Below are 24837 nucleotides of genomic sequence, written 5' to 3' on the forward strand. Positions count from 1 at the left end.
TAGGAGCCGTTTTTGACTCTGTGCCTTAACTTTGAGCAAACATACTTAAAGACTTGTTCAGTCATGCTTTTTTCATCTAAGGAGCATTGCAAAAAATTGATTTGTCCCGAATTTCAGCGACACAGAAAGGATTTTACATGTTTTTATTTTATCTTGCCTTGACTACTGCAATGCTTTGTTTACCAAAAACAGAATGGCTCTTTGGTGTTCTTAAAGGCCAAAATGAAGAGACGGGACAATATCTCCCCCAACAAAACAACAAAACACAGTCTGCTTTAGACAACATTACATGAAAAAAAATTGCTTTGTTTTCAGACCAGCAACATAGGCTATATACAACACACTGTAATTTCTGTTTGATATCAGTAGGAACTGTGATACAGTTTGCTAATTACTGCCGACTTTTTTCAAGAATGAAATTTCTCATGGACTACAAAGAAATTGAAAACTGCTTAATTTAGGCAGAAAAACAGGTAGCCTAGTAATAAATAACGGTATGCCTCCATTCCATTGCAAACACTTAGGGGAGAACAAGGTAAAATTAGCCACTTTTTGCATTTTGTGCTACTGCAGCAAAATAAATGTGTATTTATTTCAAAAAATAATTGCTATGTATATACTTAAAGTATTTTCTGTAGCTTATACAGTTAGAAACAAGACACATTAATAAAGTTGATCTTTTGGCATAACTAAAAATGTTACACAACTTAAAACTTCTGACTAGGGCTGTACCAGCATGCCACAAGTTCAGTTTCAGGGTCCATTTCAAATTCAAACAACATAATTTAGGTTCACTTAAATATATGTTTAGATCATTGTGATCTTTTCTTATTTTCAAAATGTTAATGCACAGCTTGGCTCGACACAACTGTCAACAGAATGTTTGTGCAGTGTGGGTCACAGATTCAGGGAAATGAATTTCTCTCCCTAAGTCTATGATCACATGATTCATTTCGTGTAAGGTTGCCTGCATACAAGGGGTGACTCATCTTACCCACAGGCTCAATTTACCCCAATCTCCCCTATCCCATATCAATATGGGGGATGTAAAAAAAAAAAGAAAGTTATCTCTTCGGTGTCATCTTCCCAACTACAGTAGACAAGACAACAAAAATCTTCTGACGGTGGGGGTCCAATGGGTGTCTGTGGTGTAAAACATCTCTTCTTGGTTGCCCTCTATATACAGTATTTATATAGGGAGCCCTTGGGCTATCAGCTCTGTTTTGGGTTGAATATCATGTGAAGCCATCACATCAGCGACCACATGAGGGAGATAAACACACACAAAGTCTCAAGTAAAGTGACGTGTGTATCCGAGTGGAGGACGTGCTCATTCATTCATTCAAAATGCAAATGACTGATCCATGCTGTAACCTTACCTTTTTCAGAGCCTTACGCTGTTTAATGGACACGGTGGGGTTACCAGGTGACTATTTAGAGTTGAAAGTAATGATTATAACTATGAGGTAAATTAAGAGGTCAAAGTTATGTCATGGTTTTACAAGTCCTTGTATTAAGGTCATAGCGAAAACCAGGTAATAATATTAGCACAAGACAGGCACATGATTGACTTTTCCGCTCTTGGGACACTCCCTACTATTTTACACCAATCAAAATTCAAAGTTAAGAATTTCCCTAAAACTGTCTGCCCTCTTTTTAACCCTCTGCTGCTCCCTCTCGCCAGCAGTCAACACATCACGTCTCTTAACGTTTAGGCTGCTTTGTAATTTTACATTTTTTGACATTGACTCTATTTCTGTCTGTTGTAGTGGTTGTTGTCGCTTTCTAATGCTACTCTAGAGGAGGAGGAGGAGCACTCCTGTGTCCAGCTATGGCGTCCGTGTATAGCGGATCCCATACCTTGAGCAAGGATGATGTGAATTACAGAGTGCATTTCCGAATGATTAACGAGCAGCAAGTTGAAGATATTACGATTGACTTTTTCTACAAGTCGCACACGATAACGCTGTTGACATGTACAGTGCTCAGTTTGATGTATTTTGCGTTTACAAGGTAAGTCGGTCAGCTAACGTTAGCTAGGTTGGTTAGCTTAGCTAGCGCTTGGCTAACAGGGGCAGATGATGCTCTGACAACACAGTGCCAGGTATACAGTGGTTATCTTTTCCTCTTTATGTTCTCGTCTTTGTGAAAATACATAGAAACAGTGAGCTAACTCGTGTCACTGATGATGATCGTATGCTTAACATTGAAGATTATCGCTAATGAAATGAATTGTTGTTGCGTTATATAACGTTAGTCCAGTGATGGACACTGTTTCTTCCTGATATTAGCTACAACAATGTAACTAGCAAGGAAACTTATTCGTTCCTCCATCTTTCTGCTTTACAAACTCACTATTTATCTTCAATAACAAATCGAATGTAGCCTAATGCTTGCCATTTGCTGTTGAGATATGTGAGACACGTCCATTCAGTTGTGGAGGGGAGATGGAGCAAAATAAACTGGGCTGTTTTTGTTTTTAACGTCTACCACAAATTCAACGATGACACTTCCCTTTTACTGTATCTGCAGAGATGATGGGAATCCTGACAGCAATCTCTGGGTGGGGCTCATCCTGGTCACCTCCTTCTTCCTTGTGATCAGTGTCTTGGCATTTCCCAATGGTGAGCAAAAAGGCACACTGAAGCTATTCTTATATTTTAGTCCAGTTTATTTGTATAGCCCTTAATTACAGTTACAATCTCAAAATGCTTCATACTAATACCCCCTCCCCCCCCCCCCCAACCTTAGACCCCCAGTGAGCACAAGGAAAAGCTCCCATTAAAACCTCACTAGAAAAAAATATAGAAGAAACCTTTGGAAGGGCCTCAGAGGCGACCAGGACAGTCAGACATTCAGTGGATGCCCTGAGTGGCCAAACAAAGGTTAAATATTGACAACAAAACAAAATACACTGAATTGACAGAATATGTAAGCTGGGATCAGCATCCAGATGTGTCATCTTTGTCATCATAAATGCCATCTTGAGAATGACACCCTGCACAGTGATGTCAGCTGTCTCGGTCACCACAAACCACAACTACTATTGGGCATTAGGAGGGAAGAGTCCTGTTACGACAGCATTTGGGTTAGAGTGGACAATTTATGTCCACAATGATACTAAGAAATGTGGTTTTATCTGTTGACTGGCATACTGAGTAGCCTGTGTCTATTCTCTCACTCCTTTTGGACTGCATCTCTGATTTAGTTCTCATTACATGCCTCACTTTAGGTCCATTCACCAGACCGCATCCGGCAATATGGCGTATGGTTTTTGGTGAGTATTGCTTAAAGTCAAAGCTATGTTTGTTTGAACCTTAGATTTCCCTTGATTCTTCATGTCGTGTCTCCTCCCTCCGCTATTAAGGTCTGAGTGTCCTCTACTTCCTGTTCCTGGTTTTCATCATCTTCCAGAACTGGGAGCAGGTGAAGCGGCTAATGTATTGGTTGGACCCAAACCTGCGCTATGCCAAGCGCGAGGCAGACGTAATGGTGAGCGTGCATAGAACGGCTTACTGAGAAAATAATTTTCAGAGTAGTTTACATGCACCAGTTACTGTTTGCTATGTGGATTAACAATCCTTTTGAGCTCAAACCACCTGTGTTGCTCTCTGCAGGAGTATGCAGTGAACTGCCATGTGATCACCTGGGAGAGGATCCTGAGCCACTTTGACATTTTTGCATTCAGCCATTTCTGGGGCTGGGGCATGAAGGCCCTGCTCATTCGCAGCTACGGTCTCTGCTGGACCATCAGTATTACTTGGGAGCTCACTGAGGTACGCTCCAGATGAAGGCTGTTTTCACATTTCCTGCAGCATCATGTGGCATTTCACTCTGTCTTTCTGCCAGCCTCTCCCTCTCTCTCTCTCTCCTCTCTCTCCCTCCCTCCTCTCTCTGATTATAATGGAGAAACCAGTTGGAGTGAAATTGCAAGGTCGAACAAGCAATTCATGCAAGTGGCCATCTAGCGGAAACTGATGGGCTGTGCCACCCTTAAGAATTTTCCATTGTATATGTTAGAATTTTGAAGTGTAGGCTTAAATGTTTACTATTAACTCTAATTGTAATGCTAATGTAATCCAGGTGACCTTGTATGGCGCACAGTCTCATACCCTCTTCATCTCCTCTTCCCTTCTACTTCAGCTATTCTTCATGCATCTGCTGCCTAACTTTGCTGAGTGCTGGTGGGACCAGGTGATTCTGGACATTCTGCTGTGTAATGGAGGGGGAATCTGGCTTGGCATGACTGTCTGCCGTTTTTTGGAGATGAGGACCTACCACTGGGCCAGTATTAAGTATGTCCTTGTAGTCTGGAAAGTATTTATTTATGATGATATTAAATTGTTGAGTACTTCTGGTGTTTCAACATGTTATTTGTCAATGTGTGTGAATCCAAATCCATGCCAAAGGAAAAATCTAGCTTTTGTCAGTCGCCTTTTCTAAGTCATTTATAGTGTATTACAAGGAATGGATTGTTCACATTGTAAGCTCGGTACATATATTTCATGAGTCAATACCTGCACCAATAATAATATACCTAATACGTTGGAAATAATAAGCTATCAACCTATTTGAGTGGGCTTTGATTAAACTAAATGCATGCATCACAACCATTTTGGAACCATTTTACATGAGGGGAGATTATTTTTATCCCTGCTTGAAGTGTAACTTCATGTGTGATGATTAAGAAAGTCAGAGAATGTAGGGTAAGTGTCAGTGTAAGTCAGGCAAGTGTTAATTAGGATAAGCCAAGCAAGCATTGTCTGATGTATTGAATTTATCTTGGCAATTTTGCAGCATCAAAACTAAATTAGTTTTGGACACAGAATGTCTCTGAACAAAATATATGCTTGGGGGAAAAAATTAGATGACCTAAATTTGTGAGAGGCATGCAAACACCTTTTCTAGCTCAAAAAATATCCAAATAAGGTATTTTCCTAGCATCCTCAAAGTGTCTCTGTGAGGATTTATACAAATTATGATTATATATATATATATATATACTCAAACCATCAGTACGTTTTTCTGATTACTTTACATTTTAAGATGCTTAAATTCTCTTTGCTGTAGCTGTTTTGAAATATGATCCAAGGTGTTGTTCAGGAAGGGGTGGAGTAGACTTAAATGATTAATGTCACGGTATTATTTTCATCTGTCTTTCTCTGTTGTACTAACATACACTCATTGTAAATCAGTCTGCAAGTCTTTGTAACCCTTCTCCCGTGCCTTCCCGTCCAGGGACATCCACACCACCACAGGGAAGATCAAACGAGCAGCGCTGCAGTTCACCCCGGCCAGCTGGACCTACGTACGCTGGTTCGACCCTAAGTCTTCCCTGCAGCGAGTGACGGGAGTCTATCTGTTCATGATCATCTGGCAGGTGGGTCAGAGAGAAATCCTCTCTTGCCGTCTCACAGTGACTAAGTGCTGACTAGTCAGGGATGATCCGGTGTGTTGCATGTTAAGTCCTGGCTAATCTGATTGCCTCCTCTGTTGTTGAAATGTGAAACCTGTCTCAGATGGATCCATGTGTCATAATGCATGAGTGACCCGCTGTCTCCACATTAACAGCTAATCCCATAAGAGTGAAAGACAAGCTGGATGACTTGGGTGCAATTTATGGCGATGGGGAAACCATGGATGGAGAACTTGAGTAAGCTCCAGTGCTCTCCACTGGAGAGTCTAGCATGGCTGCCAAAACTCCGGTCACTGGCTGCCATGGCGATGAAAGCGGCTGCTTCTCTCGTTTTTGTGTGGTGATGAAATAGAACCGTCCTCTCCCCTCCCTCACTCAGGCAGTTCCCAACACTCTGGAGGCTTTAAATAGTAATTACCAGTCTTTGAGAGTTAGTTGGAGAGATGGGGGGAAGGCACAGTCTGTTCGGAGTGGCCACAGTTTAGCTGCTTTCCACTGGGTCCATCCACACAGGCTGCGGGCCAAATGAGGGAATAACAAGGCAGCAGGCCCCCTCTCTCATTATGTTCCAGTGTGGATGAGAGGAACTTGGACACAGTGCGAGCCTCTAATCTAAACCCCTTGACCCTCAAAATGCACTGTTATTATTGTTGCCAATGTGTGTTAATCCATGCGTGACATTGTTAAAGGAATCTTTGTCTGTGTGTGTCCCAACCTCCACTGGTTGTGATGAGAGCTACATTTTGGTAAAATCAACAATACATAATGCTTAAACCCAAGAGCATTTACTGTTCCCCCTTGAATCAATGTTTCATCTTCAAGGAAAGCTTGTTTAAATCTTATTTGCACCAATGAAGAGGAGTAAGTGGGATGTAACGGTTACACGTACGATAATCTTTCTTCTCTTCTGTCTGTCTCCCTCTTTGCTCATAGCTGACAGAGTTGAACACATTCTTCCTGAAGCACATCTTCGTCTTTCCTGCATGCCATGCGCTGAGCTGGTGTCGGATCCTGTTCATCGGTATCATCACAGCTCCAACAGTGAGGTAGGAACCTCAACGGACGTACTCTACCTCGTAAAGCTCCTCTATTACGATTCAGTCAAGTGAATAACTGATGACAGTTGTAGGTAATATTTGCTAACATTTGCATTGTCGTTTTTCTTTCTGCTTTAGGCAGTATTATGCATACCTTACAGATACCCAGTGCAAAAGAGTTGGGACCCAGTGCTGGGTGTTTGGGTAAGTAAAACCTAAAACCTAGCCCTGATAAAATTCAATGTTTCAAGTGAGCCCCTCAAAAGTCCCCACAGTTGCACTACACCTTATATTTGTATATAAACTCCAGTGTAGGTGTGGTGTGTGTGTGTGATAGAGAGAGTGAGGCAGAGCAGGTGAGGGAAGATAAAAGCTGTGCTGTTGTGGATGTTAACTGATCTGCTGAGTGGGGTGAGACACGGGAGTTGGCCAGGCATTTAACCCCCTCCCTCCAGGCCCAAACTGTCTGGCAGTCAACCTCTATATTAGGGTTGTTATTATCCACAAAAGTTAAAAAATCTTGTTATGTGTACGTTAACATGCTCAGGTCAGTAAGCATACCGCTGATCATTTATGTGTGGACTAGTTTTCATGACCCTTTAAACGGACATTGTATAATTTTAATTATTTTGTTCATTGCTGCAAAGCCTAGTTTTTTGGTATACAGTTTTCTCCAGGCAATCTCTGCTGTGTACGTTTCCAAATGATAGCTACAGTGCTATAAACGACATATGCTTTTGTTTGCGTCACCCCCCAGAAGCTCTCACATTCCCTCTCTCACTCATGTCACCACCTTGGCGGCAGGTGGGTCATGGAGCAGAATACCCGTCAGGCTCAGAATGTGTTGTGAGGTGTTTGCATTTTTTTCCCCCCTCCCAATCACAGGGCAATAGCCTTCCTGGAGGCCTTGGCGTGTGTTAAGTTTGGACAGGACTTGTTCTCGAAAACGCAGATCCTCTATGTGATCCTCTGGCTACTGTGTGTGGTAAGATCAGGATCCGAGTACTGTTGTGTTTTCTGTGCGCAAATGAATCTCTGTGATCTATAGCAGTTAGTAGCACTTCATGACTTAATATACATGAGATCCTACCCACAAGCGTAATCTTTCACATTTGACATTTTTACTGTTTTAATGATTCTGCACTATGTCTCACTCATATTATGCTGTAACTCATTAATCTTGTTGTTTGTAGATCCTCCATTAATCATTAACTGGTTTCTGTTGCATTTGATCTCTTCTTAGGCCTTCATTACATTCCTGTGCCTATATGGAATGGTGTGGTATGCAGAAAATTATGGTCCAAGAGAAAAGGTACGTGCATCGCGTTAGGTTTACTTTTGCGCCCTTTGGCCATGTAAAATGTGTAATGCAGCCTTAACGAACCGACTTTGCCTTCAGATTGACAGTCACAGCTTTTTCCTGCAGTATTTACACTCAATAAACCTTGTCAGGGGGTGTGTATTATTGCATTACCAGGAAGCTCTATTTATGGAAGCCAGTGTTTGAGTGCGTGGCGTGTTTACCAAAAACTTCAAAGTAACGCTGGTTTACACACCTGGACAATTGTTTAGGGTTAAAACAAAGAGTCAGCTGACTTTACCGTTGAGGAGCCTCAGTGAATATTAACTTGCAGGCCTTTTCCCTTCAAAGATTCCTATCGTTCAGGTTACCATGTAGGCTGCAGCGGGTCAGCTGGCTGCTATATGTTCCCTGTCGCGTTAATGGAATGTGTGTAATGCGTCTCGACCTCTTCTCCTCTCACAGAGCCTCTCAGAATGTGAGGACAGTAATTACACAGAATCTGGTGACCATGTGTCAGAAGGATTTAAAGGTACAGTTTGCGTTTTTCTGTTAATCATCAACCATGTAAAATAAATGGGACTTATAAAAGTACATATGTATCTTCAGCCATTTTCTTGTAAATGGCTGACCCCTAGTGGTTGGCTGGGCCTTTTTACCCATAGATGTACACAAGTACTTCTTTTTAAAAACTCATATCTCATTTCAAAGCGTTTGATCCTCGTTTTTCAGGGGAGATGGAGGTGGACGGTGACAGCCCTGCAACCCGGCGGAGATGGAAGGGCTCAGGAAAGACCAAATCCATCAACGGCCTGGATAGCCAGTAGGAATGGGAGCCAGAGGCTGGTGGGCCCCTCCTGAACTCACACCAAGGAGCCAGGAGAGAAGGATGAGGTTGAAAGGGGTAAAGATATGATCACTTCCTGGTGCATTTCAACTCTAGAGAAACCCTCACCTACGATAGAGGGAGTGGAGACAGAGGAGAGGCTAGGTGGATGAGCAGGCCCATGCAGTGTTAGGAGTACAGAGAGGCTTGGACTACAGAGATGCACGATTATTTGTGGGCTGTAGTCACAGAAATGGCTCCTAGCCCACTGATCACAGGTGTTTGACTGTGTGTGTGTGTGTGTGTTGTGTGCATGTGTGTGAGAGGAAGAGAGAGATGAGAGATGGCAATACAGGACTGCCCATCCTAGATTTGAACGCATGATCATTGTAGTTGGTAAACTGTAATTTACAAACTACATTTATCCTACGATACAATATATCATTTATTGTTAATGTAAATTTGACGGGTTAGGTCCTATAATTAAACTACTGTATGTAATTGGTTCAACACATTTCAATATTAAAAGACGCTATGTAGAATATATCACATAAATCAGAGCCTGTATGTTTATAGCACAGAAAGGCTTATGTTCTCTCAGAGTGGGCAAATATCTATTGTCAGTCTTTTAAGTAGTTTCAATCATCTATTGTCGATTTACGTTTTCACAGATGTTGGTGTTCACATTTTTTTTGTGTTTATAACTTGAACAGAGAGTGGAATGTGAACAGGAATTCAATGCAAACCAGCTTTAGTGTTGTAGGATGATTCTCTGAGGTTTGTGTTTGACCTGGATTGAAGCAAAGCACACAGTTGAAGCACTTTTTAGAATATCCTAGACGCACGGGCAGTTAAGTTCTGTTTTCTCTGAAATACTGTACATTTGTAATGTTTGAGTATTTTGTGAATCATTGTGACCTTGAGTGATTTTACTCTCCCTGTACATCTGTGGCTGCTATCTTTTTTTTTTTTTTATTGTACTGATAACAGAGGGCAATCATTCAGATTTCTGCATGTGTTCAGGCTGTACCTGTCTGTGTGCAGGTGGCTTCGTTTAAGTGTCGACATTCTTGTAATTGCCTACATTGCATTTGCATGGCTGTGTCAAATCAACCCAAGTGTTTTAGTAGGAACATGTTAAACTAGTCGTAAAAAAGGATCTTTGTGTCGCACTGCACACCAGGACGCCAGTATTGTTATTTTTATGTCTTTCACTGTCATCGTAACATTTTAATTCACCCCTCGTGCCTGTATGCATGTTCTGTTTTTTATTCCTAACATTTTGCAGTTTGTATTGAGACTAAATTTGGGGTTGTGTGTTTTGTTCTTGTGCTCTCAGAGTGCTTTATTGAAGAGTTAGTTTGTTTTGCTCTGTCAGTATCATCTCAGCACAGATATGTCCCGCATAACCCTAGACAATCCAGACGCTGACCTCTGTGGAATGGACCAGGCTCCCATGCTACACAATATAAATGGTACATTGTCGCTGGATTTAGATGTCATTTGCCAAAACAATTCTGTTGGAAAAAAAAAAAAGACTTGTGTTGTTCTTTTTTTCACTGTGAATTAATGAAACATATTAAAATGTTTTACATTTCCTCTTAAAATCTTTGTGATGTTATTGTTCTCAAGGGATTATCCATGTTTTAGTTTTTGAATTAGAAGGGCTGGGATAGGCAGCGTTACCCTCACTTGTTCCTCCAGATTAAACACTGTTGAGATATTGAGTGCTGAAGTGTGCTACACATGCTTGATACTGTCAGTTACCCCACTTTCAACAATAAATGATTCTTCATTACACATCAAATCAATTCCTTTACTACTAGTCATTTGTTATTGAATACATATTCCTAGCAAACGATTTGTGTACTTTACAATAGGAAATTTGGAATCACCTTGCTTGACCTCTGTAGAGCGCTGTGCTGCAGCAAAGCAGAGCAGGATTGGCTGACTCAAGCTCTGCCCTTCTGTTTCTAAAGGATCGGATTTCACTCAGTCTGCACACCACGGAACTGAGAGACTAAAATAGCTGCCTTGTACTGACCTATAACAAGATATATTTAAAGAAACGGTTGATGTTCCCTTTGAAAATAACAGCAATAAATGTGGTCATACAATCCTAAAAATATAAAGTAATTTTGATCATCACATATAAATAACAAAATAGTTAATATGGTTTATATAGTGATTAATCTTATTGCTACTCTCTATTTTCCCTGATTGTAGCTATGACAAAAAACAGTGTTGTGTTCTGAAAAGTCTACATGGTCCAAACATGAGTGCTTGCTTCTGCAACTTGTGTGTAACCTGATTTCCAAAGGAGGGCAGCAAAGAGCCTTGGTGGTGTGCAAACTGTCACATGACCTTCTGGGCCTACTGGACGTGAGTGTGTTGTCAAAAAAAAAAAAAAAACGTTGCAGTGCTGTGCTTTCATACCTCCCTTTTCCTCCCTCTCTCCATCTCTCCTAATTTCCCTGTCTGTCTTTCTTGTGTTCTTAAGCTTCATGCTGACTGCAGCAGTTGCTCAAACAGTCTCAGTAGCTGAAGAATACATCAGGATATTTCAGTCATGGCTGAGACTCCTGGTTCCCCAAGTCATGGCAGCCCGAGGCCTGAGGCGATTCTAAGAGAGATCCAGGTCAACTTGCTGGAGTGTAAAGTCTGCTTTGAGAAGTTCAGCACCCGGCAGAGGGAGCGCAGGCCGCAGAACCTTTCCTGCGGACATGTACTCTGTCTGGAATGCATCACGGCTCTGTCCCACCCTCTCCTGAAGAAGCTGGAGTGCCCGTTCTGTCGACAGCTGTGCAGCGCAGACGGCACCTCCCCCTGCCAGGCCCTGACTGACCTCCAGGAGCTGCTGTTGTCCAGCAGTCCCAGATCCCCTGTTGCTCACAGGGCAAAGGGAGGCGTTGGCTGGGTCGGAGGTCTGAGGTCCGGGGCTCTGCAGCTCTGCACAGCTTTTGGTGGTTGGGGTACACTGATCAACCCCACTGGGATGGCGGTGTTTGGGTCATCGGGAACAGTAGTGGTGGTGCATGATGGAGACAGGAGGGTGGTGGTCTTCGGTCCTCAGGGCAGGAAGCTGCACAGTTTTGGGCGGAGAGGACGAGCCCATGGGGAAATTTGTTACCCACTGGATGTGACGGTGACTCCCAGTGGCTACGTGGTGGTGACTGACGCAGGGGACAGTGCTGTGAAGGTGTTCACCTCCAGGGGGAGCCACGTGTTGACGGTCAAGGAGCCCTTCCAGCTGCCATGGGGTGTGGACGTAGACAGCTGTGGGCACATCCTGGTCTCAGACCTGCAGGCCGGCACACTGTCCCAGGTCAAAGTGGACTTTGCTCGCGGTGTGACTCTGCAGCACCTGACAGCCATTCCTGACCTCCAGCATCCCAAAGCAGTGGCCTGCTGTCAGGTGACGGGGAACATAGCGGTGGTGGAACATCTTGTTGATGACACACATCCGCCTGGGAAGCACCAACACACAAGGTTGAGAGTGTTTGCAAAAGACTTCCACCCCCTGTATCAGACAGACAGCTTCAGTCTGACCCTGGGGTCCACGGCCTGGCTGTGCATGTCTGCTGTGGCTTTTGACAGAGAGGGAGACGTGATTGTGATTGACTCCAAGCAGGGGATGATTTGGAGTTTGGGGAAGCTCCAGAGTGGCCCAGCCCTAACTCCCCTTGTAAGAGACCACCTGATCCACCCAGTGGGGCTGGTGTGTACGGCTCAGAACAACACACTCCTCGTTCTGGACAGCGGAGACCATGCAGTGAAGATTTATTCTGCTAAATCTGATGCTATGGCCATGGCATAATATAATGTAAGATCAGGCCTAAAGTATGTCAGATCTAGTTTATTACATGATAAAGTTTTGTTTTACATATAAGATTTTTTTAAGTTGTTTATTGCAATATCAAATTCTGTGTATTAGTAAATGTATATATAATGTAATTTTATATAAATAAAACTTTAGCATGTGATAAACTATATTTGACACACTAATAGTATGTCAAATAGTTTATCACTTGCTAAATAGTATATAGTATGACACTATATACATATACTGTGTGTATATATAGGCCACATGATGTATGTATGCCTCACATGATAAAGTTTTGTTTTACATAAATTGAAATTATATCACGTTTTATATTGACTATTTCTCATGCAAATAATCATAAATGTCAAAGAAATTGTAATGCTGTTATTTATTTCCAAGTTTTGCAAATGTTAAATATAACCTATAGAATATAATAAAACCTATTTTAACACGAGAATTCAATGAGCATGTGTGTGTGTGTGTGTGTGTGTGAGAGAGAGAGAGAGAGAGAGAGAGAGACAGACAGACAGACAGACAGTGGGTGATATGGTTCACAAGTCTAATTAAAAGTTCCTTTCTCATGAACACTATCCTCTCCGTTATCTGCTCCAGACTGATCTGTATATGCTTACTGCTGGTGCACGCAGACAACTTGTCACGGTGCCTCAAATCTCACGTCCACGGGTTTCCCCCGCAAAGTACGGCGGTCCGTATTAAGACAAATCCATTTTTTTCCCCCTTTGGCATAGCCGTCTCCAGTCTGCAAGAGGATAGCAGTCGTGCTCCCAGTGGAAGATGGCGGTGGGGATGCTGTCTGGGGCTGGAACCGAGTGCTGGATTTGCACAAGAAGCGAACTCGGATGGATATAAAGCAAAAATGAACATATTTCTATCTCTTATCCTCGAGGCCTGGACTCGTTTGGGGTTATTTGATTAGAGTCTGCTGCCTTTTATCCGGCAGAAATCCGGGCTTCTTGTCGGGGATTTCACAGGCTACAAGTATACATTGATAGCTCCGCGCATAGACAGGGTGGGAGTAAAAAAAAAGTGGACGAAAATGTCGGATACAAAGGTAAAAGTTGCAGTGAGAGTTCGGCCCATGAACCGCAGGGGTAAGTGTGTTACGATGATTTCTGCTTGCAAATTTCTTTTATTCGCCTTTGATTTGCGCTACATTCTCACTGCCTGATGAAAGTTTTGATTTCATCGCCATTGCTGCCTTCAACCTGAATTATGAGCCCCGGAGTAACACTTGAGAACAGTTTAAGATACGTTCAAAGTTAAGTAGGATTTTACTTTTTCCTCCACAATACGTTACTTTCCCCAAACCCAACTTGTCTCTGCAGAAATTGAACTGAATACAAAATGTGTCGTGGATATGGAGGACAACCAAACTGTTCTACACCCACCACCTTCAAATGCAAAAGGAGATAACAGGTAAACAAAGCTAAAACATTCATTGTTGCCAGAAGTTTGTGTTCGCAACAAATGTATCCGTTAATATAGGCATTGTCTTAGATTGTGTCATAACATTATACCCACCCATGTATAGTGCAGTAAGCTCAGTGTATGTATTGCACCTCTAGCCTCTCTGTGTTTAGTGTTTATGATGGAGAGTTGTCTTTGGATTCTGCATATAAAGAAGACTCCTCTACTAGTGTACATGTGTTTCTTTAATGGAACAGGGGATTCTGGGTCTTTAGAAAATGTCTGGAAGCTTGCTGTTGGCCTCAGTTAAAGATCAGAAGAAGACAGATGGCACTCTCACTGTTTGTGACTCACTGTAATAACTTTATCTCACCCAGGTCATAATACAGTAACATTAGCATGCAATGTTAGCATGTAACATCTATCCAGCAATTTGCTGACCGGTCCAGCTCAGATGACTAAAGGCACAAAGCTGCATTATAACATTATAGCTCCATACATAGTTGTACTTACAGTGCAGCTTAAGAAATGAAGATTTAACTTAATCAACTCATCAGAATTTCCTCCTGAATTCAAATAGAACAAACATTTTTTTTGTGTGTAATGCCAGTGCAATGGACTAATAGGAATAGTGACCTTCTGCTGCTGAGGACATGATGGCTGTAACCCACCTGCTTTGCAACCGCTCCTTGAAACATGATCTTTCAGTGCCCAATATTATATTACATTATTATACTATATAATTAATGTGAACTCTCCAGTAATATTCATCTCAACATCATAACACTCATCTGCTGTTAAACAAAAAGGCCATGGGAGGGACCAGACAGCAAGGACTATTTAAGTCTCAGTAGTCAGAACTTTAGTTACATGTCAAGCGGTTTGCTTTGTCATGCAGTTTTCAGAGTTCAGGCTTTTTTGAATGGGCATGGCAGTACACTGCACAATGTAGCAGGCGTTATCATCATGGCTAAAAGTGGAGAAAAGTGTACAGAACGCTCCAGGGAAAGGAAAGCTAAGCATCCTCTAATGTTTCATACTCCGGCGGCGTATTAAAGGTCAGCAAAAACGCCCATGTTTCTGCTGGCTAGAGATGTGATTTGCTTTCAGATTGTAATGAGGGGATCTCTCCAGTCACATAACATGTAGGCTAATAATGGCTGTAAGCTTGGGAAGTCAGTTAAATCTTGTGCCTGTTAGCGATGATCAGAGATCATAATTATAATTCACCCATCATAGTTGCAGACTGCATTTGCTACAGTGTTACGCTTGGTTTGGTTGCTCTGTTCCACCGTTGTCCTTTGTCACCCATGATTAGACAGCTGACCTGATTACCCATGGATGCAAATGAAATCTTCAAGGATGCTCAATTGGGAAAAAGAATCCAGGATTATTGTCTTTGTCCTTGTTTTCTCACTTCTTGAGTATTTCATATGGACAAGAAGCTCTTCCAGCCACAGTATGTGAAGGTCCATACAGTTTGACCAGACCCTACTGACGACTGAAAATTAAGTCAAAGTAACCAATATACATGCCACAGCCAAGGCTTTTCTCATGGCCCAGAGCCAGTCCTGTTAAACTGTAACAGTTTATCTGTTGTTCCATGTAATCAGCAGTCAACATTAAGTGGTAATGAGCTTGCTCCTCAAGCAGCTAGGGCCCACACATTAACCTATATTTAAGGCAATTATCGGAACAGAAATTGCCACACAACAGCTCCGTTCCAGGCAATTTAACAAATCACGCTCAAAGCTAACATTCATGGAACAGAATGCATGACAATAGAACAAAAGGCTGTTGTGGGTGAGAGGTCAAATAAATGACAATAACTGTGTAGACACTACAGCCATTCTGAATGAGTCTGTCTGCAATATTCTCTAAGGTAGCTGATTAGTCTTTGGATCTGATGCTGGATGTTTCCATTTCTACCTGCTGCCATATTTCAAGCGAGCCATATGCAGACTCACATGCTCAAGGCACATTTTGATTCAGTAGAAGTTTCCATATCTGAATGAAATGTTGTAACAACTTGGCACGTCTAGCATTACATTAATACAGAGATTCCTTTCATGGACTTTGATGTCTCTATCCTTTATAAAATGGCTACAATAGGGATGCACCGATATGGTTTTTTGAGGCCGATATCGGTATCTGATATTTTCCCACCCATATCTGTTGACACTGATACCAGTACTGTTACTGATACCAATTTGCATTTTTGTAAGAATCTTAGTACATATGCTGTTGCAAAAAAGGTTAAGCTTTTCAGACATGCCTATCTTAAGATAATTAAGTGGTTTGTAAACAAAAGACCATGTTAGTTTTATTCTGTTGCTGATTGTATTGTTGACACACTCCTAGAAAAAAAGGTCACAAAAATGACAATTCTACAGTCGGCCAAATATCTGCATTAAAGATAATATCGGACCGATACCAATATTGCTTTTTAAAGCTGATATCGGACAAGGGTCTGCCGATATGTTGGTGCATCCTTAATTACAACAACCTCTACACTGTCACCTCTATTCTGCTATGATCTGTATGGTTGAGTAGGAAAACTGCTGCATTGTGGCTGGGTTCACTTTCACTCTAACAGCTGGACTGGGTTTATCCAAGTTTTATCCAAGGTCACAGTGGATACTTAGTCATTTTTTCCTTCTGCCGTAGCTATGCATGACTTACCTTCTCTACAAACAATTGTGTCATTTGTATTTCTCAAGATAATACAGTACACAGCATATTTAAAGGGCCATGACCTTGAGCTTGACAGCTATCATATGATTCAGTTTATTTTATTATGTCACGGTTTGAGTACCAATGTTTGATGCTTTTCTTTTCTCTCTCAAGGTTAATAATAACTCTTAAACATCTCAGTCAGTGCTTGTACTGTTCATGAAAGCAAATTGAATTGAACTTGGAAAGGCTTAGGGTCTCTGTGTTTAGATTGCCATGGTTTTCCTAAACCATATAATTTTCCTCTCTGCACTTTGTGGAGCCACAGAAGGGGGGATACCCTGATCACTAACACTTTGCCTTGTTTTGAGGACACCTGCTCATATGTGTTGGAAATGTGTCAGATTCAGGCTTAGTGGGTATTAGCATGCCAAATATGGCTCCAGGGCCAAGATCATGGGAACCTTTTCTCTCTCGTGGGAATGCTCAGGCACAACCTCATGAAAGGCAGAGCAGTAATAGATATTTTCATGTAGACATATTTTGGTTAAATGAAACTACTTATGCCATCTAATTAAAGTATTAGGCTGTATATTTTGAAGCAAAGAACGTGACAAAGGAAAACAATGACTGTTTGGATTGTTGAACTCATTTTGCTTCAATAATTTTGCTCCAAGTCACATACTGTCAGTACTTTCAGAAAAATGAAAAATTACCACAATTTAATGAAATACATGAACACAGTCACTAGTGGGTTGAACTTGGAGCCACATGTTGCATTATTCAATTTCATGTTGGCTCATTAATTTGGCATGGAAAGCGTTGCAGATTGCATCTGTAGTTTTGTGCACAGACCACACAGCACCATGAAAACATGTAAAGAATGTGAAGAAAGTATAAGGGTTTTCCTTTGATGGCTAAGCCTCGTTCTTTGCACCATGTCTCATTGTGGCAAGACTCGTGACCCCCCTCCCCCCCTCTCCTTTTTCCCTGGGAAATTAACTATAATCACAGTGATGGGCGAATGAAACATGGATTGGTGACTTCAGGGCGACAGGTTGAGTTTCCTTATGTTCGTAATCACATTTTCTAGGTTCATCTTACGTCTGTCTTGAGCTGGCACGAATGGCATATTTGAAACGTGAATCTGGGAAAGCAGTTTGGTTTTCAAGCGCCAGTCTGCTATCCTTTGGGGTTTAGACACAATGAAGGTGGGGGTGGAGAGGCAGAGAAATACCTGAGGCTGCAGTCTACAGAGGGGATCAGTGGTGGAGCATCATGACAGGAAAATACCCTTCAACTCACACAATGGGGCCGTATTACATCTATCATGCCCCAACGTGTCCATCAACATGCAACAAGGCCATCGAGTAGGAAAATGTCTTGCATGTAAACCCTTTTTCAGTATATCTTATTCTACATACACAAGCATGTTGCAAATGCCATGCCAACCACAAATAGCGTTAATAACAACACTTTCTTTAGACTGGAGACTGCTTAATGTTAGCGGAAGGTGCTGCCTTTTATCCTCTTTCCCAGTAGTTACCTGACATGTCTTTGTCGGGGTGACGATGCAACTTTTGTTTTCTCGTCCTCTCTGCTAGCTCCGTGGTCCAGCGTTTCAGGATGATCAGTGGAAGTATGTCTGTATCTGATAATGTCTGTAACCAAGCTTGTAATTTCCCCTCTAATCTCTTTCTTATCACTAAGGGCTTCAAGAGCCCAGGGGGTTCCTCCCTTATCTCCACTTGAACGTGTTATCTTGCTTACTTGGGTATTGTAATCTGAATGAAGTAGTGTGGAGAGGGGGCTCAATCAAAAAAGGGCCCACTGTATCCTGTGAAGTAATGTTCACTGTAATTTACGTCTCCGCTACTGGAATTCTAAAATGTTTGTTTAGCTTGCTGGATTCCTAGCCTATGTTTTTGTTTTTTTGAAAGTGTGCCCAGATATAGCCGAGTCATTAGGTTCCCTTGCGTCTGGAGTCACACGTGCCTCACTGGTCTGGGGTCAGTCCTGCCATAGCTTTCTCTCCTGTGTCTCCCCTGCTCTACCGCCAGCTCTACTTTCCCACCGTCTAAAAATACTAAGAAAGATATTCTGAATATCGGTGAGTGCTGTTGGCCAGGCTGCTTCCATTCTCCAGAACAGATTGGTAAGAGGCTGTGTCTGCCCCGTGTGACTGCCAAAGCCCAACCCAGTGTGGTCAACATGTGTTTTTTAAAGCCCTTTGCAGATAGCCTCTAATGATCTCTGTTTGTGTGCTGGCTCTTATGATACATAGACGTCAAAGACACTAAACTTTCCCCTGCTAAGTGAAGCTGTTGAGTAGACATGACAGTTGTAGTCTCTCTGTGCTGGAAAAGTTGGTCGCATTTGTCAAGAGTCACACATATGACCAAGTGTCATCATGCTTTCCAAACAAGCCTTCTCCAAATGACAATGCGGCCCTGTCCAATGGCTGCCCTCAGGAATGTTCCTTTTGTCTTTCCGTTTTGCTCCCTGTGCTATGTGCAAATAATCAACCTTTCCATTCAGTAAGAGGTTGTTCTCAGAGTTGGCCTGCGCTATCAGCTCAACCTTTCTCCACAACACTTTATTCACGCATCCTATTAAGGGAAAGCATGATGTGTGTTACTGATAAAATGATTGTTTTCCCTTGAGGTCTGCTCCCCCTGTTTGTTTAGGGGGTGGGACAATGTTTACATCGTGATGTGGAAATGAGAAAAGATGGCGTCCTCCCTCTCTCTAGCTTTCTAAGACTAGATGGGATTCCAGTGATGTCAAGTCTGCGTCTTGTTAATCTCAGATGTGGCTTCACATTCTGAAGGCAGTCTATGTAAAATGCATTTTTCAGTGTATTTGTCACAGAGTTTTCTGCCATAATGACTCTGGTTTTCCTTCTCACATGATTCTCTTAAATGAGGCCTTACTTTTGAAGTTGGCTGTTGTGTTTACATGGGTTTTATTTCATGGTGGGATAAGTTTATTGCAGGCGTTTACATCACTTTCGGTCTCATTCAGGGGGAGTGGAGCCAGGCAACATTAACAAAAGTTGTCTCTCTGTCTGGGAAGAAATAATTCCCTTATTAGATTTCACTGTTTAAGCATGTAATTGAAAATATATTTGACAGATTTCTCCCTGCAATTTAAGAATATGATCATATGTTTTGCACGTCATAACATGGCCTAATGATGATGTTCTACATGGCTAGTTTCTGGCTTTTGTTGTCCCTTGTCCTTACCAGCCACATGGCACATCTATTCAGTTAAGTGACATCTACCAAGCAGACAGGGTCAAAGGAGGTGTGGTCTGGTAGTAAATGTGTCACTTCATTTCCCTTGGGGAGGAAGCAGCGCCATATTGAACAAATTGATGAACTTCACTTCTTTTTGGCTTGTTTCTTGCCTTTGGTACTCACCAGATTTAAGGCTTAGAGCAGATGTGGTCAGTGTGTCCCTGTGTTTAGCACACACAACTTGGCCTATAGCCTACTGACCCAGCTTGTAGCAGTGGTGTTAGAAATGCCAGAGAAGATTAAAGTAGAACCTGATTATGTCATATGTTGTGTTATTCACATTTTGTTGTGGAAACTTAGAAATCTTCCAGGCCCATGTAGGCATCATGTGCTTTGCTCATGGCAATGCTATTCATTAAGGCTGTTTTGAGATCTCGAGCTTGGCTTTCATATTGGAACTTTGACTCATGAGGCTGGTAGGTTGTCTTGGCTCCATGTTTACAACAGTTGCCTGGTGACAGCAGTTGCCAGGATACAGAAAAGTTCTGGAATTATGATGACCCATTATGTGATATCCCCCAGCCACCCCAAACATTTTTCAGTGGTTTTGTTTTGTTTTTTTCATAGGGAGCTAATTTTAGCATGTGGAACAACGGCCTTCGGGCGCATTTGCTTTGGACACTATTTCAAAATAGCTTAAGAAGCCAAGACATTGCATATTGAGATTGTATACTAGAGGTCACTGGCTGACTCAACAAGTTCCACTAAAATGTGAAGTTATATTTCAATATGTTGTTGATTCAAAGGTGTTGAATGGTGGGATTCACCGCTAGCTGTCTTAGCAGCTTGGATGGATCCTGCAGGTCTGTTTCTGTCATTAGCATCAACCAGCCTACTTCCTTTAGTGCTGCGTTGGAAATAGAACGTACTGTTGTATGTATGTATGTAAACCTCTGACTTTAACCACATGTTTATTTTTGGATCATTTAGGCTAATAAAAGTGGCAGCTTTGTCAAAAGACTGTATGGTTCCTTGGACCCAACTTGAGTGTTATTGGTTAGACAAGAGACCCACCCCCTACTGTAATTCTGTTTGGCATTTTCCTGCTCTCCTGTCTGTACAGCATTACGCAGGGTGACCTCTGCTTTGAGTGGGTGGGGACCAGCGTGTTCTGTTCTAAACATACTGAAAGACCATTTGAAATGTTAGCTTGAAGCCTATGAGAGCACAGTGCCGTGTAACCCAACACCTACACACAGAGAGCTCTGGATGTTGTGGTTGGCTCCGAAGCTTATTGAATTGTAATTGTTTGAACCATGTCGACAGTCAAACAGGAGAAAGAATCATATGTGCGGTTGAATGGAAGTTAACAGGGTGGGGGATACATAGTTTCAGCGACAGATGAGGGAGAGGAATTAGTACATATGGGGGGGAAGGGTATGCCAGAGCCAGAGACGGCATACTGTGGTACGCCCTTGCTACTTTCAATCACTAATGTGTGCTGTGCCAGCATACCTGTGTGTGTCAGTGTATGTGTGTGTGTGTGTGTGAAAGAGAGAGAGAGAGAGAGAGAGAGTGTGAGTGTCTGTGTGCTTCTTCGTATGATTGTGGATGTGAATGTGCAAGTGCATGTGTTTGTATGTACAGCCCAGATGAATGTACTCATGTGTGCAGCATGTCAGCTCCATGGGGGGTGAACCTCATCCATGTGATTTACATATTCGATTTGAGCAGGCTGGAAATGCAGGATTATGTCATCATCACAAACTCTGTAGTAAATGCTAGAGAGGCAGCTTGAGCCTCGCAAAGCCTGCTAAATCACAGTGATGAATTTGACACTGTCTCCTTTATGCCATGGCAAATTGGGAGCAAAGCATGTGCGTTACTACATTTGGATTTATGACTTTTCATTGTGATTTAAAACTCATTTTCTGGGCTGTTAAACAGATAACACCAGTTATATGATTTTTGGCAGCTGTTTTGAGCCAGTCTGTTCCCAATCTGTCAGTTTAAGAGGTATTAAAACTTGAATGACACATGAAGTTTTGTGATATGTATTTGTGGGTGACTGTGTTAATGCACACACAAGTGTGAGCGTGGGCATGCCATATCATTTTTTTAAGAGTAGACGGATGCATCAGCGGGATGGATGATACAGTAGATTAATCTAGGCAGCTGTGCCGTTGTCTGCAGGACCAGTAGAGTGCAGTTTTCTGTGGCATAATAACCCAGTGGCCTTAATCCTGCTCCACAACCAGAGGGGAGATTCCACTGGTGCTCTCCTCTCTTCATACCTTCCTCTTGGGCACCAGCACGTCTCCTAGCTGGAGGGAACCTAAAGATGTCACGTTTCCACCATCAGTGTTTGAGCTGCCCGTATCTGAGCCTCAACAATTAACTTAAAAATGGTTGCAATGGTCATCCTGGTGGCTCAGTGGTACCATGTGGTCATGATGTCCTGTTCAAATCCGGCCCAGAACCTTTGTCGCATGTGATCCCCCTCTCTCTCCCAATCTTTCCTGTCTCTCTCCACTTTACACTATCTAATGAAGGCAAAATATGCCAAAAAAAAAATGCCCACAATCTCGCTCAGAAGTGGTTTTTCCCACTAATTAAATAAAAATATGGGTTCAGTATGGAAGATCAAAATGTGCCCTTCTAAACTCTGCCACAGCATGGTATCAGTACAGAGTGAATCATAGTAGTGTGAGAGGCCAATTTTCACCCTTGGCCAAGTTGAACTCATTCATGGATGACTTGGCACCAGGTAGCTCCAGGCGCGTGAACCTGAGTGCTCCTTTGATGACACACACATTAAGGCGCATAGAACCAGCTCCCGTGGGGACTTGGAGACCGCAGCCATGCCCTGCTGGGGCTGCGGTGTCTGCCTGCATCGGCCTCTTGAGGGGGGAAGACTCTGATGCCGCCTGGCACTTCTGTGTCATACATGTGCACACACTCATACAACTACAGCACAGCCTGTAAGTAGCCCTCAGGCATCGACTTGACATGCACACTGCAGTTCAAATGGCCTGTGGGCTTCATGCTTGAATAGTTTGGAACTGTGCAGTACTGAATTCTTGACCATGCTGCCACTTATAGCATTTCTTAATTAGAATGACATGAATAAACATATCGTAATAAGGGCTAAACAATAAATCATGTATAATTGTGTATCATGATTTTAGATTTTACAATTTATAATTGTAGAATATTACCATATTGGCAGTATTTAAGCATTTCATTTAATGTACAACACCCACTGTAGTTGAAAATAGTCATGATGTACATATAAGAAAAGTGCAATAAAATTGCACTTGATGATAATCTTGATTAATAAATTGGGCCACAATATCAAGCAAAGTAATGGGATTTTTTGTGCTAATCATGAAGCCCTAAATGTAATATAACAATAAACTATATAGTACTTTTCAAAGTTGCAAAGTGCTTTACAGAGTCAATAAAGTGCTTTACAGAATCATTAAACGAGAGGACAAAGATGGTTTCTACAAGCGAAGTGAGGGAGACAGGTACAAAATTGCTTAGAGAGGCACAGATTTCTGGGGAGACGATCTAGGGAGCGACTGGGCTCAAAGTGGGAGAATTGGAGCTTAATATTCTTCACCTTATTGATGGGAGTCCTCAATATTACAATAGGGGGAAGAACTAAGGACAGAGAGTTTTTTGAGATAAATGTAATGTTAATTGGCTTTGGAAAATTATTTCCATGGAAAATAGAGGTTTATGAAGGCCCAAATATAGCTAGTTACATACAATTCCCCCCATTGTCTGGTTCAGCATACCCAGCATACCAAATTTGGTTGCATATACTACGCATATGATGAGACACTGAGCAAGAGCCACCAAACTGCAGTAGTAACTCTGATTTGCTTCTGATGTATGATTGTAATTACATAATCTATCTTTCAGATGTAGGTAGAATGTCAGTGAATGTTTACCTATGATCTATAGAGTGGCTACACTGCATGCCTGCCATAACTATCTTTTTGTCTCCACATTGTGGTGTGTGTGTGTCTGGCTCTGTCTTTCTACTCTTCTCTTTGTTCTCCATAGTGATACATTGGTACTCCTCCTCTACCCATTTCTGTTTCCTCAAGAGACTGTTTGTGTTTGTTTTCAAAGATCTCCCAGATGTTTCTTTCATCTCGGACATCTCCTCTACTTTTGGGCAACACTGTAGTTCCATGGTTGGATCTGCTCTAGGATCAGTTTTACCTTTATTCATTCATATTCAGTCATTATGGATGAGGCAGACACTGGGAGCTGGTCAGTGGTCCTAGATCAGCACTCCTACTTTCCCCCCTGGAAGTCTCAGATCTTTGCTCCCTGGTGTCTGCTCCTGGTCCATATCCCATATCTCCCCATGGACATTCCCTCTCTGAACTCCAGTGTAGAGGCCAGACCAGCGGACAGGACCCTGCAGTCTTTGTCAGCTTTGATTAAGACCTAGTCACTGTGGTTGTCAGTGGCCCAGATTCAGACAGTATGAACCCAAAGTAGGCCCTCTTCATTTTATTCTTCTACCCCTCACTCTCTCTCTGCCACTCATTATAATGAGCTGGAGCCCAGTTAATGGCCTGTATATAGTCCGCAGATGGGAATATGTTGACAGCTCTTCAGAGGACAGCAGTTGGTGTCCAATACTTCTCCTCTGTCAGTTTTTACTTTGCTTCTTTTACGGAGATCACCTTGCTTTTTGGTCCTATTTGTTCTCATCACATAGAAACCATAATAGCAGTACGCGTTTTAAATGCTTAAAATGTAAATTGAAAGTGCAGGAGAGTATGAAAGAGCAGTCCTTGTGAGACATCCTTGGGTATTGTCATACAGCTTCCCGGGCGTGCGAGCGTGGGCGGCTCAGCTCAGTTTGTGTGAGACACTCCGGTGCAGTGTTTCAGTCTTATCAAAGCAACCTGCCCAGTATTAGTTACTGTGTGAAGGTGATGCCCACCTCTGTCGCTCTGCCAGGAGACGCCTGCAGGAGGGATCTGCTGATTGTTGAAGGACGTGACTGTGCCAGATGTAGAGGCACTGGGGTGGTGCTGGGGTTGGGAGTGGGGTATGTTCACAGTCA

General features: G+C 42.4%; 3 protein-coding genes across 4 annotated transcripts in view; all 3 read left to right on the plus strand.

Moving 5' to 3' along the window:
* Window positions 1–1675: 1675 nt before the first annotated feature.
* On the plus strand, window positions 1676–10368 carry ptdss1a (phosphatidylserine synthase 1a). 2 transcript variants are annotated; one of them, XM_071915850.2, is made up of 13 exons: window positions 1676–2013; window positions 2533–2624; window positions 3233–3277; window positions 3368–3492; window positions 3618–3776; window positions 4144–4295; window positions 5239–5380; window positions 6350–6462; window positions 6592–6657; window positions 7339–7438; window positions 7697–7765; window positions 8219–8296; window positions 8491–10368. In XM_071915850.2, exons 1-13 carry the CDS (start codon window positions 1832–1834, stop codon window positions 8578–8580), a joined length of 1413 nt encoding a protein of 470 aa, XP_071771951.1. In that variant the 5' UTR covers window positions 1676–1831; the 3' UTR covers window positions 8581–10368. The 2 variants fall into 2 exon arrangements, with proteins under 2 accessions (XP_071771951.1, XP_071771952.2); XM_071915851.2 differs by having other exon boundaries at window positions 8219–8285; window positions 8486–10368.
* A 780-nt stretch (window positions 10369–11148) lies between these two features.
* On the plus strand, window positions 11149–12396 carry LOC139924729 (E3 ubiquitin-protein ligase NHLRC1-like). The gene has a single exon (XM_071915862.2). The coding sequence runs from the start codon at window positions 11149–11151 to the stop codon at window positions 12394–12396; it is 1248 nt and encodes a 415-aa protein (XP_071771963.2).
* A 900-nt stretch (window positions 12397–13296) lies between these two features.
* The window catches only part of kif13a (kinesin family member 13A), a 40720-nt gene continuing 29179 nt past the window's right edge, over window positions 13297–24837 (plus strand). The window contains 2 exon segments of the mRNA XM_078287107.1: window positions 13297–13514; window positions 13749–13839. Coding sequence (XP_078143233.1) covers window positions 13460–13514; window positions 13749–13839 — 146 coding nt within the window. The 5' untranslated portion in view covers window positions 13297–13459.

This window comes from Centroberyx gerrardi, chromosome 12, assembly GCF_048128805.1.
Source record: "Centroberyx gerrardi isolate f3 chromosome 12, fCenGer3.hap1.cur.20231027, whole genome shotgun sequence".
In the NCBI taxonomy this organism is placed as follows: Eukaryota; Metazoa; Chordata; class Actinopteri; order Beryciformes; family Berycidae; genus Centroberyx; species Centroberyx gerrardi.